Here is a 16,240-nt window from a genome sequence, read left to right as displayed (position 1 = left end):
CTTCTTTTTTACGCTTGTAGGGCGTTTGGGAACACTTTGTAATGACACGCGCTGCCGTATGCTCAGCTCAGATCGTTATGGTAAGCAAGAGTGAAAAAATGGGAGCTTTTGATTCGACCATCGTACCGAGCACAGCAACCCCGCTCGCTGTTTGGGCTTTTCTTTACAACCGTTAAGTGCGCTTCCCCCATGGTCCGGTGTACTGCGGCGAAGCGACAGCCGCGGCAGAAGTCCTGCAGGAAGCAGAACGTGCTTCACACGAATTGCGCAAGCACGCTTCTCTCGGCAAACCTACTTCGGGAGCACGTGCGGCGCCCAACCGTGATCCTTTTTCTTCGCGTTATCAAGGAGTTAAATCTAAACTAACCAACAATTCCACATAGGAAATCAAGAGTAATTTATGCGAGACCTGAAATCGCTTCTGCATCAAAGGAAAGTTTACAGGATCGCTTAAAGGTGTGCCAAGCTTGACTGTGGCCATATGGTTTTTCATGCAACATTTATAACGGCTGTGGGCTTGATTTTCTCTAGAAGAATTCAGACACGATAGGATTGGAGATATGTCATTCAACGCACTAACAGGGCTAGCGCCTGTGACGGTGCTTTTTGTCTTAATGTTCTCTCAAATGAGATCTTGCTCAATTTTCTTTTGAGCAAGCCTCTGGCTAGGTTTCATCGTTTGGCGCGCGCGCCAACGAGTTCAAACGGGAAGCGTCGTTTTTAGGAGAAAGCGCGCACCCGCGTGGCGCGCGAGCACCCCGGTTCCGACAACCCCCGGCGGCGCACCTGGAGCCCCGTGTGGTCACGTGAACACACGCCGACCAATGGAAGACAGCTCGCGAAGCACGCCATCCCAGCGAGAACGCGCGGTCGCCATCTTGATCTCCGAGAGAGGCCGAAGGGCTCTGGTTTTCCGGACACCGGCGTCGAGCGCCCGTACTCAGTGCCCCCACCGAGTTTCCTGCTGACCCCACTTTCGTCCGTTCCCGTCAGTATGGAAAACAACAACAACAACACTCAGCAGGCTGTTCTCGACGCGACTGTGCAGCTGGAGACGAGCGTGCAGGGACCGTTCGATCCAGCCGCTCACCAACTGGACCCCACTTTCCGACTGACGCGCTTCGCCGACCTCAAAGGATGAGGGTGTAAAGTCCCCCAGGAAGCGCAAACTAAACTCCTGGAGGGACTCTTGAACGAAGGCAACGGGGGACATTCCACCGGTCAATGTCAGTATTTGCAGTTGGGGCTGGCACGATCGGGTGAGTATCGCACGTGGACTCCGCGGCGTCCCTACCTAGAAGGGACCGCGGTGGAGACTTTAAAAACTGTTACAAAATTGCGGATTTTTATTTTCTTTTAATCGCACGCAGGGCTTGGATTAGATTGCAGCGTCACTCCGCTCAGGCACAATGGGTTGTCGCTGGTACAGACGGTAGACTACCTGTATCCACTTGTTGAAGACCCCTACGTTATGGTGAGCGTGACTACCACTTGCTCTTTTTTGTGCTCTGCGTTACTTTGTTTAGTTTTTTTTTTTTTTTTTTTTTTTTTTTGCCCGACAGTCGTTGTTTGTGGAGTTTCTGACGCTGCACGTATTTTGCTGAACTCGACCTAGGGGGTATATGATTGTCGGAGAGCGTGGGGACGAATCGTATATTTATTGGAGCAATTGTGCTCGTGACAACGGTGTGACAGTAATAGTGGTAATAGCACGAAAGTCACGTTGAATATATTTGCACAACTTTCATAGCTGTAACAGGATGTTCGTTGCTTTCCATATGAAGTCCCTGTTTCGGGTTGAATTAATTTCGATTTCTTGGAGGTGGCACCAATGACCATATCTTAAGTGCTGAATGAGAATTATTTTTCTCATTATAAAAGTAAACTATGCATCACCAAATGTTCAGTCTTCACTTGAATGTAGCACTATCAGTTTTTTTAATGATAAAAATAATAATTTGGCACATTCTATTCCTTTAAGTAAAAAAATAAAACCGATTTTTAAAATAATTAAAATGGACCCATGGTGACCAATAGAGTCCACAAACACCTGGGAGATTATTAGAATTTACTAGAGGGAATGGGGACCACTTTAGCAGTGACATGAATGAATTTAGAGTTTTCTGGCGCAGCAGCAACATAGGTCATAGTGCGCCTAGCAGTGACAATGTCAAAACATAGCTTCTATATCTTTTAGTGGTACATGATACTTTGGCACATCTGATCGTTCGGTGATGCATCATTTATTACTGCGGTGGAAAAAAGAGAAAAGGAAAGACATTTACAATCCCCTGTAGTGCCGAATTAGAGCGCAGCTCTTGAGGAAGAGGAGCGGAAGGTACAGAGAGGGTATGCCCCTCCTTCTCATTTATACCCTCCACTCCTCCTCTCCTGCTTGCCTCCCATTTAGGAGAAAATTTCCCTCTAAGTTTGGGGGGGGAAATTTTTCTGATATAAATTTAGCGGGGAACTTTTTCCGCTAAATTGAGCGGGGGAAATTTTTTTGCTTAATTTAATGGGGAATTTTTTTTGCTAAATTTAGAGGGGAAAATTTTTCACTAAATGTAGCTGGGAAAAATTTCTGTTAAACTTAGCGGGGAAATTTTCTTGCGAAATTTAGCAGAAAAAATTGGCCCATGGTGCAATGCGTGGTGACCCTTGTGACGTCATCTATGACCACTGGTGACCCTCGTGACGTCATCTATGATGTCACTGGTGGCCCTTGTGACGTCGTCTATGACGTCACTGGGGACCCTTGTGACGTCACACGTGATGTCACGCGTGACGTCATCTATGATTACTGGTGATCCTCGGGACGTCACATGTGACATCATCCATGACGTCGCTGGTGACCCTCGTGACGTCATCTATGATGTCATTATGGGAAATGTCCCATAATGCACCGCACGATTATGCCGACGCCGCTCAAGCCGGAAACGGACGCCTAAGAGCTGCGCTCTAAAGACATGGCTTGGACCTTTCTTGCATGCCCTCTACAATTGGGAACTTTAATGGTGGAATGGAGCCAAATATTTCTTACTATGCTACATTTGAGGTGTCTCCAGTTACCCTCGAAAAATAATATTGGCTCGAGACAGCACTGTATTGTGCAACCTTCCAGAGTGATATAGTATTATGAATTTGTAAAGCTACTAAAACACACAGAAATTTCAGAACTGGCAGAGATACAAACATTATTAATAGATGAAAGCAGCAAAAACTTGTTTACCAATATTTGTAATCATCTCCAGTCTAGTTCAGCAAGCAACCATGAAGCGGGTTTTTAATTTACTAAACAGTTGTGCATGCATAAAAACATAAAGTACAGTGCTTTCTTGGAATGACGCAGTTAACTGACATCTTGCTGTAGTTATGCCAGTTTTGATAGTCACTGATTTACTTCAAGATTGATTTGACAGATAAATAGACAAATCTAAACCCAACTTCCAAATAAAAAAAATTGTTTTTTTTCCATCCAGAGTTATTGAAATGCTAATTTTAGTCTGGGAGAGGCTGAGAGGCTCAATGGGCCACACTGAAAATGTGATGTCAAATGGTGTAATATGGGGCAGTACGGCTTGTTCCCGACAGGTTACACTAAGTCTGATGGTGTGGAATCAGTGCTGGAGAAGTTCACAACAGTAAAACGAAAAAGAATGCACGAAATACCGCATTTTCCATACCGCCTGCTCGACTTGCGAGTCAAGCAACATGCAACGTCACCCCGCTGGAGAGCGCGGGAACATTTTAATGTTGGTTTTGGCACTACGTTTGTTTGCCGTTTTCTCAGTAGCTATTCTGAACTTATAGATAACCAAGAGCATGCCGGGAAGAGTAAAGCCTTGGTATTTCAAAAACATGTTTAGTGTGGGTAGCTCAAAAAACCGCCGGAGCTGCCCTTTAAGTGACTCGGTGACTATAGAAAGAAAAACATCCGGATAACCAGGATGTGCCGACATCAGTTGGGAATTACCGGTTTCAAGGCCCTTGCGGTGTGGGTGCGCAGGGCAAGATAGCCTGCGCCAGCGTGCTGAGCGGCCTGTACGCCCATGGAGTGACAGACTGCGACAACATTCTGCTGGTGCTGGCGGTGAGCAGCAAGCTGAGCGACAAGGAGCGGGACATTGTCGTGCCGCTCCTGGTCAAGGGGTTCAGGGACGCGGCTGTGCTGGCGGGCACAAGGGTCACGGGGGGACAGACTGCCCTCAACCCGTGGCTCATCGTCGGCGGATGCGCCACGAGTTGCTGCCACGCTCTGGAGTTCGTGCCGTGAGTGCGGGTCCCTATCGTTTCATTGAAACACGCTTGCTGAAGAGCTTTCTGTGGGCGCACGTTTCGTTGACAGTGCCATGTTTCGTGGAAACTCGTTACGTGGACGCATGCTTCTGCTATGTTCCGTCGACAACCTATTTTTTTACTTACTGGATTGGATTGGATCACAAGATTCATTTCGTTTGCTGGAAGCATACTGGAGCTAAAGCGGACTTCCCCGGGCGATTCCGGTAGGACAAAAACAAACTCGCGAGCCATACTCCTAAACTTCCAAACAGTCCGCACTAGGTATAGACACCCCTAGCTCATCTCGGATTAACTTTAATACAATCTCGGGCCTGAGCTTGCACCGGGGCTCGTCGGAACTGCCCAGGGTTTGGCAAGCTCATGTCTGGGTAGGAAAGCTTACAGCACAAAACATACACTTTCAATGTAAAACGTGCGACGGGAAAGCTTGCAACGTGAAATGTCATAAAGTTATAGTTTTGCGCTCTGTTTAGTCTTTTCTACAAAAGTAAGCGTGTAAAGAGGAAAGTTAAGCAAGCATTACGCACACTAAAAAAACTCTAAAGGGTACCTCACACATTCGATAGATTGCGTTAAAAGTAGGGAGTGGGGTCTCTTTCTTTGTATAGCATGTCACCCCTAAAGTATTAAGAGGTTTTTTCACCGCAGAATTAACTAAGCATCGCTGAATGTTTATTCCTTGCCCAAATGTAGCGCTAGCGGTTCGAACCAAACGGCAAGATTTTAGGACAAACCGTCATCTTATTAAAAAGTTATGGGTGATTTCTTCAAAATTTTTAGGGGAAAATGGGGCCCATTCTTGGTAACCAGCGTAATTCAGCTCATACTCAAGGACTCTATTTGCCGCCATTTTTTCCATTGAAATTTTGAGAGAATCACTCGTAACCTTTTAATGAGACAATGGCCAGTTCTGAAACTTTCGCATTTAGTTTGGGGCCGCTGGTGCTACATTGCGGCAGAGAATAAGCACTTGGCGGCATGTCGTTTATTTTTGCTGTCTTTTTGGAGACCATGTATGCGAGCAGAGCGCGGTCCTTTGGGGTGCCCAGGGCGGACTGTGCGGTGGTGGGGGACGTGCTGGTGCTGACGAAGCCGCTGGGAAGCCAGGTGGCGGTGAGCGCCCAGCAGTGGCTGGAGCAGCCCGAGCGCTGGAACCGGGTGCGCCTGGTCGTGGGAGAAGAGGACGTGCGCAGGGCCTGCCACCGTGCCAGGGACTCCATGGCCCGCCTCAACCGCACCGGTGAGCCTTGCTTTAGATACAGGGAAAATGCCTCTTTAGTGTGACTTTTCGCTAAGCTTTTTTCCCGGTGAAACTATCAGGTTTACAATATGATGCCGTACCTTGAAGTTAAGCTAAATAAATGGGCTTTTCAATGATGCAAACATAAAAACAGTCACAACTGTTTTCCAAAGGTTGGTCCAGACTGGGTAAAAATAGGGCTATACAGTCAAACTCGTTTATAACGAACAGCAGGAAACGCTACGATCAGTTCGATATAGCAAGTAGTTCGATATAGCGAAAACCATTTATAAAGAACTTCCATGATGCGTTCGTTGGAGGGCGAGAGCTCCTCTTTCTTTCTCATCCCTTCGCTTCCGTACAATGCGCTGGAATTTTTTCTTTTTTTTTTCCTTGCATCAGTGCAGATTTGTTTTAGCTCATTTTCTCTTCTGAATAGCTTTTCTTTCTTTGCGGGAACCGCTTAGGGATGAAAAGATTTTTTTTTCTTTTTTTTGTGCGTGTGTGCAGAGTGTTTTTTAGCTTTCTCCCCTTTTGAATCGCTTCTCTTCGCTCAGTTTTGTTCGCGGCTTGAGCTTTTGGGATTTTTTCGCTTTCCTACATTTTTGGAGGGGGAAGGACAGGCTAGAAGACGATTGTTTACGCGCTTTTGGAAGCCTTCACGGCGGGAAAAGTTTGATATAGCCAATGTGTTGTTCGTTATAAAAAGTACTTTTTACATGCAATTTTATTTAAATTTTCCGCGAGTTCGATATCGACAATAATTCGCTGTACGTAGGTTCATTCTAAATGGGTTTCACTGTATCTCGAAAGAGAAGTGCCAAAAAATGTTTGGAGTATACGAAATGTTCTCCATTTTTACAGCAAAAGTCTGCGAAAACTGGAGTTCCAGCTCAAAAAGATTTTCATGTATTAAAAATCAAGTCATGGCTGACTTGCCCTTGAACGAAGCGGTTTCTCAATGTGGTGAAGCACGGGTCATCTGAACTAAAATATGATAATCTGGCTTCACCGTCAGACCCACTGCTGCTCTCCGAGTCCAAAAAATCGACATAGCGTTTGCAAAAATTGTCACGTTTGCGAGTGCATTCCAGACCCGTGGAAGAGTACACGGCTGTCACGAACGACGATGTGACATCGGCTTCACATTCTTCTTAAAAATCGCTGCCACGGGGAAAGAGGAAAAGAAGCACACAAACCAAATTAGGGGTCCATCTATAATCATGAGCGAAGCATGTTGGCCTACGATGGTGAGCAATATTTCCGAGCTAAACGAGATGCTCCGCTGCATCAGCCGCTGCTTGTAACACTGGTGCAAACCTCGATGCAAACGGCGCACAAACATGTGGCTGGAGGTGTAAAACGAAGCCAGCGGATCCGGGCAAACCGAGCACGAGAGAGCCGTGCTCGTTAAAGGGGTGGTGCAACGATTTTATGATTAAAACAATTTGCATCTCGTCATTTTTACGTTGTTTATCGTGTCCCAGAGGATAGAGAAAATACTTCCTTCATTAAAAATGTCGCGATTCCGCTGCATAATCGCAAAGCAAAAGTCGAGTTTTTTCCCCCACCTGCAGCCCCAAGTGGCAGCCGAAGGAACTACGGCGGAAAGATTACGTGACCTCGCTCGGCTCTAAGCTGCAGCATAGCGCCCGCTAATGTACGCAGAGAGAGGGAGGGGAAGCGTCCTCCGAGATAGCACACGGGAAGCTACACGGCTCTCCGAATGACGTCACTGGGAGTGCGACCAGGTGTGACCCTGAAGACTGGGAGTGAGTTGAGGGGTGCCCGAATTGCCACTCTTTATCTTTTTTTTACGCAGCAACTAGGACACGCAGGCGAAATCGGTTTTCTGTTCTTTACTTCAGAAGTGTCTGGAAGCAACTTCCAGAAATCTTTGACCGAAGTCCGAAAATCGTTGCACCGCCCCTTTAAGGAAAGGGGAAAAATTAAGAAGCACTTGATAAGGCCTGAATCCTAGGCATGTACAAATAGTGGGTTCAAAGTTAGAAGGAGACAGTTATTTTGGTTGATTTTTTTTTAAATTTAATAGTTGCATTTCTTAAAGTCTTTCGCAAACGTTGCACTAAGCTCAGACAAAATTCCAGCTGAACTTGTTACGACTCCCAAACATTTGATTACTGCTGAGCTCAGTTAATTTTAAGTTATTGATTATGGCCTCGAATACTGGCAAGTAGAGGAGAGATTGATAGAGTGATGCCCAGCTATACATAATAGAGGGGATTTGTAAACCCTCTTGCTATACTCACATTTTCATTCTTTGGTCTCAAACTTGAATAAGCAAGCACAATCAAGGCATTAGGTAGCTTGTAAAGATATTACTACCTAATAGGCACGTGTGCATAGTAGATTTTGAGTTCAAAGAAAATTCGAAGCGAATCATAGTTTTGGCTAAATATTTTCGAATCGAATATCGAACAGTTTCTTCAAGCTTTCCACTACTGCATCATTCTTCTAAAAACCCAGCTAAACTTCTGAAGGTTCTTTCCATGCTTCCACTTGTCCATTTCTAAGCTAAGTTCATTTTAATGTAACTATACTTATGGACTGTGCCCTCAGAGAGTCCAGAGATGCCCAGTTTTACTAATCAAGGGGATTTAAAAATCTTGCTATATGCAAATATCCTTTCTTGAATCTCGAATTCGAAAAGAAAAGGCAATAACAAATATTTTACTGCAATATAAATATAGACATTACCTTTATTGTCTTTTTTTTTAATACACCAGGCACATGCGTGCGAATTCCACCAGTGGACTTTCCTCCTAAGCATGCGACTGTGATATTTGTACTTTTCCAAGTGTTGATCGTGGCAGGTTAGCCCCATTGAGTGCGCTTCTTTCCGAGCACCGGTGTATTGTGGAAAAGCAGCACCCGCAGAAGCGAGCCTAGCGGGTGTTGCTTCTCCGCGGTGCATTGATGTTTTGAACCATGCTTAAAAGTGCTAAAAAGACGAACACAAGAAAGAAGGCAAACACGGGTTTGTGTTTGTCTTCTCTCTTGTGTTCGTCTTTTTAGCGCTTTTAACCGTGGTTCAAAACAGTCATCGCCAACTAGTCCAACAACAAGTACTTTTACAGTGCATTGATGCTCGGCAAGAAGCCCGCTCAGCAGGACTAACCCGCCACGATCAGCATGCCGAAAAATATAAATATTGCGCTTCATCTCGAAGTGAATATCAAATATCATATTATTCGAGATCACTATTTGAAGTAGAGGAATGAAAAGCACAAAAAACACGGACGAAGAAGAGACACATACAACATGGTCTGGCACTATTTGAATATTTGCACAATCTTACTAGCTAACATATTCTTGCGTAACAGCCGTAGGTTAATCTTTAAAATTTTACTATAAGGAAGATTTCAACATCCAGCAAGTTGCGGTCTTTTTTTTTTTCTATATACCATAAAATACTGGGCAAGCACCCACCCACAATTTAGAGACAACCGCGAAAAAAGGGGTGATAGGCGCCTGTCCGGTCATCAATTTTCCATGTCGATGTACTGTGCATATTTTCTCAGATTTCACAAATTTGGGAATGGGTACTTAGTGTGGAATGGACGGATGCACAATATTCTACGGTAAATAGGCCATGCGCTCAAGTGCACCATTCTTTTCTGAAGGTGTGTTTTTTCTTGAAGCATGCAGTTGCATTGCAGTGGAGAAAAATATGCAGAATTGCAGTGTCTGCTTCGTGGGTGTCGTTTCTCCGCAGTGCATTAGTGCTAACAAACCTGCTGCAATCGTGCCTATGACAGCACTTAAAAGAGTATGAGTATTACAGTTCATCTTGAAGTGATTAACTGTTGTGTAGTGTTCATGCCAACAGATTGGTTGGACTCTAGTATGAATTGAACGATCACACAACTTCTTGAATCATCTGTTTTCTGGGCTCATCTTTAACTCTTTGATGCCCAGCATTGCCCAGGAGAAACAACTCAAGAATGATTTATTTTCTCCCGTGCCAGGTGCGCCTCAAGTAAATTTAGCGCCCTCTGTTGCATGGGCAAGGATACCTGCGCTAGCAGTAAAGGATTGAAATACATCTTCAAAACACGTCGCTCGTCCTTCAAAACCAAAGCTGACAGTGGATCTGACGTATGATGGCTTGCACCACTGGCCTCAAAAACTCAGAGAAGAAAGAACGGCGCAAATATTACAGATTTGGTTATACCCGAGTGGATGGAGGGTAATGGCTATACCCTTTGGAACGGGCGGCAGCTTGCACCACCTAACCTAACATTTCGTCATCCTTTTTTTTTTTTAATTTCTATAAATTTTGTTTAAACACGCCCCCCCCCCCCCCCCCCCTTTTAAAGTTTTTCCATTGCTTATTTTTACCTGTATTTTCACTCCTCCCTAGATCTTTTCCACCAATCTTCCAACCTCCTCCTCGTTATTGCAGTTCTTTCCCTATCCATTCGTCCATCCTTGTCTGCGAATCCCAGTGCCCCCTCCAAATCCGTATTCATTCCCCCCCGAGAGGGTGGGACGGAGCCCCGTGCACCTTAAAATTACATGTTCTATAGTTTCCCTTTCGCATTTGTATATGTCACATAGAGTGTCTATTTCTTGGAATTTAGCCCTATATGTTTTTGTTCTTAGCACCCCCGTTCTAGCTTCAAACAGCAATGAGCTCCCCACTGAATTATCATACGACTGCTCCTTCTTTATTTCTTTTTTTTTTTGTGCATATTGTTAAAGCTGATTTCCCCTGCATTCTTTCTTCCCACAATTTCTTCTCAGCTTCCTTTACTCCCTTTTCTACTAATATGCTCTGATCGGCCCCATCTCGTTGAATGTATTTAGATGCCAACTTGCGGGTTGCTCAATGTTGCCCAATGTAGATCACGAGCAATATTTCGAAAACATGCTTACAGAAAAGGTAATTTTTTCCCGAGACCAGATTTTTGTTACTCTGCGCGTTTGGCACCATATCGGGGTTTGTAGGCCTCTAGTATTTCAAGTAAATGAAATGGTTAACTCGTTCATCATTGACCACCAGAAGACTGCCTTAGTATGGCAGATGATGGTGATTACAATGGCCAGACTGAAGCGTTGCGATTCGAAGCCGTGCGCCCGTTTCTCGCCCCTCGGGCACGCAAAGTTCCGAAAGGGGAATTTTGACACCAGTCTTTGGGACGCAGCGGCAGTCCTGATGCACAAGTACAACGCCCACGGGGCCACGGACGTGCGTGGCGGGGGCCTCCTGGGGCACGCGCAGCTGCTCGCCAGGGTCCAGAAGAACGAGGTGTCCTTCGTCATCCACAACCTGCCGGTCCTCTCCAAGATGGCCGCCGTGGCCAAGGCCTGCGGCTCCACCTTCCAGCTCCTGCAGGGCTTCTGTCCCGAGACCTCGGGTGAGTTTCCACCGGACGCCCCTGCGGTAGAACTGCAATGCCCGAAACGCGTCTCTGTCATGCTAGAATGTTATTATCTTGGAGACTTTGGAAATCCTAGAATATAAGTTGAAAATGCACCTCATTGGTGAGAAAATTACTGGCATGGAAAACAACAGAGAACAAGACTCAAAAGTTCCTATCAATACTTCGACCACTTCAGTAGATGCATCGTGCTCAGAAGGCAGAGGCACCAGTGAACAAAGTTACTTATGTTCTGAAGTGAAACGGCCATTAGAAACCTGTGAAGAGAAAATGCAAACAGTGCGAAGCATTTAGAAGAAGTGGCAGGCAGGTACAGCTCTTACATTTGTGCGGAAACACCACTTTAGGAGAACAGGTCTCTGTGTTATGGTTTTCCAATAAAATAGCTGAACTGCTGCAGCTTCTAAAAATTAAAAAAAAAAATAAAAAAAAATTGCATATTGTTTTAAAAGTTTTAGCGTGTCTTAGGAAACCCTCAGATTTTTTTTCTATACTCCGCGACAACTTTTCTTGGCAATGCAGTGGAAGGTACGTCCCGCGTCCCCTCTCCCTTTTTGAGTGTACGCAGGCTCTCCTCCTCCCTTTTTTCCAGGGAGAGGAGGAAAGCCTGCGTACACTCAGAATGGGAGAGGGAACGCGGGACGTACCTTCCACTGCATTGCCAAGAAAATTTGTCGCGGAGTATAGGAATCTGTGGGAACTCTGATAACATATCCAAGCAGAATCTATGTTGGACATCACAAAAGCAGCCTGCACGGGTCTAGGACTTCGGCAAAGATGGTACTTTTGGGCGTCTAAGTTTTCGGTGCCTCGTCACCTGCCGATCTCCCAATAATTTCGGATGATTGTCTGTTTGCATACATTACGGTAAAGCATACGAGCATGCGTGACCATCTGTAAACAGTCTGCAACCAACCAGGCTATGTCTGTGGCTGCGAGGGCGACAGGCTGCTTTCACCACCGCACGAAAGTTGTACAATGTTTCTTTCTGCTAGGGACTCTGTGCACCACCCGATCACACGATACCATTTCTAGATGCTTCGGTTTTGAGCTTAGACACACGACGCCAAGAAAAGCCTGCAGCACCAAACATGGCAGAGCTACCCCAGGCAGTGCCTGGCTCTGATTTCAATAGATGATGCTTTGGTCCACAGATCGCTTCAACTGTCATTCAATCGATCGTGCATGTGATGCCATGCCCAGTGGTACAAGCTATTGGCCACGGTATTTGCCGTCCGCATTCGCCGGCATTAAGGGTGACGTGTAAATCTCACACCCCTCTTTTAGGCTCTCGGCTAAAATTTGTTTTGATATTTTCCGCTCGTTCTCGCACACTGTGCTTTCTGAAGAAATGCTCGTCTGAAAATTCTGGAAAACCTTGAACATCTGGGTCCCCTTAGAAGGCGAAAAAAGAAAGTCAATTTTAGCAAGCTCGGAGTTGTCTTAAAAAAACCGGAGTGTCACGCTGTGGAACGTCGTGGTCCTGGCGTTTGGTTTTAGAGGTTCTTGAAAAAGGCACGAGAGAATGTGAGCGTCGCTGTCGTCGTGGTGTCTCAACTGCTTGCTGCCCAAGCTTCCGCGACTGGCAACCTGCGGCAGAACGGGTGTCTGCCACATGCACCACCCCTGCTGCGACACCGTCGGAATGGTGGCCGGCGACAACGCGACACCTTTGTGATGTCGTCGGGCGGAAATCGAAAGACCACTTTTTGGGGCGCGGTAAATGCGCCGGTCGGAGGCGCGCTCCAGGCACCATAACACGGCGGAATAGCTTACCATAAAGATGACAGCATTAATGTTGCTCGTTTTGCAGGGGGCCTGCTGATCTGCTTGCCCCGAGAGCAAGCAGCTGCATACTGCAAGGACATTGAGAAGCAGGAGGGCTACCAGGCCTGGATCATCGGCATCGTTGAAAAGGGCTGCCGCACCGCACGCATCATTGACAAACCACGGGTCATTGAGGTGCCGTCCAAGGACAAGGACGGAGAGCTTTGGTAGCCGCACGACCGGAATGGATCTTTTTCTAACGACCGACCACACTCGTGGCATCCTGAGGACGTCCTTGGGACGTTGCGGCTGGCAGACATGTGGACAATCTATGACTTCTTGGAGGCACGTGGCTGGCTGGCCTCTTTTTTGTGTGTGTGTGGTGTCAATTGGAAACCACTGCAACGAGACTCTTGGATATCTCGTCGTCTGCTGAGCGCGACTTGCACTGGTCAATAATTTGTCTCCTGAAGTCAAAGTGTCATACTCGATGCCTGACGGCGTCCTATGGATGAGGCTGGTTAGAATCGTCCGTGGATTGCCGTCCGCTGCTCGGCGACCCATTGACAGCTTTCTTTTTTTTTTTTATGTTTGTTTGTGCGTGTGTTTGCATGTCCTTGTGAGTGAGTCTGCATAGGAATGAATGCCTCTTCAAGTACGCACCATAAGAGTGAACTTTCTTTTCTGCACTTGTGTTGTCTGGGTGCAAAAGAACTGGACAAGAAGGGTCTGGCTGCTCCTTTGTTATTTTTACATACTTTTCAACGTGCTGTTCCGTGAAGTACATTTCTTTGCAGTAAAAGAACCTAAGGGAACTTTTTTGTTTGTTTCTTGTAGACTGCCATTTGCAATATGTATTGGTTGAGGTGAATGTGTTGCGATCATGAACACTTAACATAGAAGGAATAAAAACACGAAAGACTTTCACAGACAACCCTAAGAGCACAGCTGTCTGTGAAAGTCCTTTGTGTTTTTATTATTTTTATTTTAAGTACTGTATAATATGTCTTCTGCAAAAGCTGCACGTCATTGTGGTGCGAAACTGCTTCGACTACAAGAAGTTTCATTCCATAGGGCATTCTGAGTGCATGGCGAGCTTAATATAAATCATGAGTTGGAAATTCAACGGAGGCACACAACTTCACGGGCTCAAAGAAGACTGCCGCAGAGAAATAAAAAACATGATACTACTTGCGCCCAAGTTCTTACCCTGCTGTGCCCCGGTACATTTTCACCAAAAATGCATGAAATTTGTGCCAACATTGCACCAAGTGTTAATTTTGCTTTCCAAGTAAAATGCCTAATAGTTCAGGCCCGGTCACTTTGCTGGATTATTACAGAAAGTTTGTGCAAATTCTAAAAACTTCCGGTTATGACTTTAAGTAACAGGCTGTGTTTGGTCTTCGTATGGAGTACCGAAGGCTGGTTCAGATGTTTGCACTGGTTGCATCCACAGCAATCAAACGACAGACACCAGGACAGTCATGAATCATGGTTGCTTCACAAAGGTGCTGCTTGCATTGCTTTCCAAGGTTTGCTCGTTGAATACTATTGGAGAGCAAGTGTTCCAAAGAGCGTCTTTTGGGCATCAGAATGAAAAACGGGGCATGCCATTCAAAGGGCAACATATTGAATATGCAGCGAACGCGCGATGTCGAGGCAGCCAAGTGTGTGCATCATTTGGGGGGGGGGGGGGGGGGGGGGGGGGGGGGACATGTGGACTTATCTAAAGAGTAAACAAGCCAGTGTTGGGTAAAGTACATCTAAAAAGTAGTTAAAGAAGTACACGTGAGGTTACATACTTCAAGTAAAGTAGTAAGTGCACTGGGTGCAATATACTTGAAGTAGAGTCCTGTAAAAGCAATATGTACTTTTTCACACAATCTTTTATTATGCGCTTTCATTCCCCTTTTCTTTTTTGTCTATTGCTAAATTACCCAAGCATCAAGGAAACTGCTGGGAATGTTAGTACACGCTCCCGCCTTCCCCGTACAAAAGATCCCAAGTAAATAACCAAGAAAAAGTCCGAGGACACCTAAGCACTTCTTGTGAGTTGCGAATGCGAAAGCATGAATGTCGTCCTTCCGCTTTCCGAGAAAGTTCGTCTGCGTCGTAGTGGCGTGGACGGCCACGTGACGCCGGCGGACGGCCGGGCGCGCGCTTTTGCGAAGTGACTGCGCCGCGCTGAGCTCGGCCGTACGGACCCTTCGGAGTCTGTCCGGATGGCTCTAGCCTCTGGGTCCGCCGCCACCACCCCCTCCTCTTACCAACCCTGCACCGCCACGGAGGGGGCTTCTCTGGTGGCGTTTAATGCGAAAGCATCAACTGTCTCATGGAGCGAGCCGACGTCATCAGTTTGAAGCGCGAAAACGGCACATAGTTTCCCCGATCCTTCGGTTCCATTGGCTGGCGCGCGTCGACGGGGCTCCCATTGGCCGCTGCGCTCGTCAGTTTCCACGACCGCTCACCCCATGGCACTGCGTGTCCATCAGCGCGCAGTTTCTCCCGTGGGCACGGAGCGTCCAAGGTCACCGTGCCCGGGGGAGCACACGCGCTGATTGGCGACGAAAAGTACGCAGCTGACGAAAAAGGGAGCGGACGAGCAGGGGCGGATCCAGACCTCCATTTTGGGGGGGGGGGGGCGGTTCCTCGGCGTAAAACGGAGGGGGGGGGGGGGGGAAGTGTTTATATTTTTTGTGGAGTCATCGTTTTTACTAAACTTTGATAACATAATATACATCTTGAGAGCTTTTGTATCGGTTTACCTGTAGGGGATGAACTCTTTGAACTTTCTGAGGCTATGCACACCAAGGCACACGCTCCCGTACTTTTGACTGCAGAGCCTCAGAAAGCTGGGCATATGGCCAACGCAATGTCTCTGCTCGTGCGGAAAATCACGTGCAATTGCAAGCCTACCAAAGCTATATTCACGTGCACGCCATACGTGCCTGCTCGTATGGGGCACCAGTCAGGACGCTACACTGTAGCGTCCTGACTGTAAATTGGACCGTAAAATTTACGATCGAATACCAGGTAGCTGATGCTGCCAAACTTGTACAGTAAAAATAACGGTGCACTGTAAATCTGGTTTACGATAAATTTAAACGGGGACCGTAGAAATCTACGGTCGGCCTTCAAATTTGCGGTAAAAAAAAAAAAAAAAATTTACAGCGCGCCGTTATTTTTACGGTGCAATTTAAACGGCGAGAAAGGTGGTAGTATTCAGGTTCATAACATCATTGTATAGTGATGTTATAAACTCAATGATGTTATGAACCTCGACTGAACCAAGCACGTTTTGAAGGCTTTCAGCAAGTTGGCCGAACATGTATTGTTTGTACAAGAAATGCCGACGTTGAAATTAGGGATGTCGCGAACCACCCTAGGTTCGATTTCGAAAGGTTTCGATATTTGCGAAGCGAACTGAGGTTCGATTTCGAAAAATTTCGATATTTTCGTACCGACCGAGGTTCGATTTCGAAAAATTCGCAACTTTTGTCCACAGCGGAGTTTCGAATTCGAAAATTTC

The 16,240-nt window shown here is 46.3% G+C and overlaps 1 protein-coding gene across 1 annotated transcript; it reads left to right on the top strand.

The window, feature by feature from the left end:
• The first annotated feature begins 702 nt into the window (after positions 1 to 702).
• LOC8054045 (inactive selenide, water dikinase-like protein) lies at positions 703 to 13,901 on the top strand. The gene is made up of 6 exons (XM_029977925.4): positions 703 to 1,259; positions 1,371 to 1,474; positions 4,007 to 4,269; positions 5,349 to 5,539; positions 10,708 to 10,920; positions 12,758 to 13,901. Exons 1-6 carry the CDS (start codon positions 995 to 997, stop codon positions 12,940 to 12,942), a joined length of 1,221 nt encoding a protein of 406 aa, XP_029833785.1. The 5' UTR covers positions 703 to 994; the 3' UTR covers positions 12,943 to 13,901.
• Positions 13,902 to 16,240: the final 2,339 nt, after the last annotated feature.

Source organism: Ixodes scapularis, unplaced genomic scaffold (genome assembly GCF_016920785.2).
Source record: "Ixodes scapularis isolate PalLabHiFi unplaced genomic scaffold, ASM1692078v2 PGA_scaffold8__174_contigs__length_109621045, whole genome shotgun sequence".
Lineage (NCBI taxonomy): Eukaryota > Metazoa > Arthropoda > Arachnida > Ixodida > Ixodidae > Ixodes > Ixodes scapularis.
This window is presented reverse-complemented; position numbering and strand designations above follow the sequence as displayed.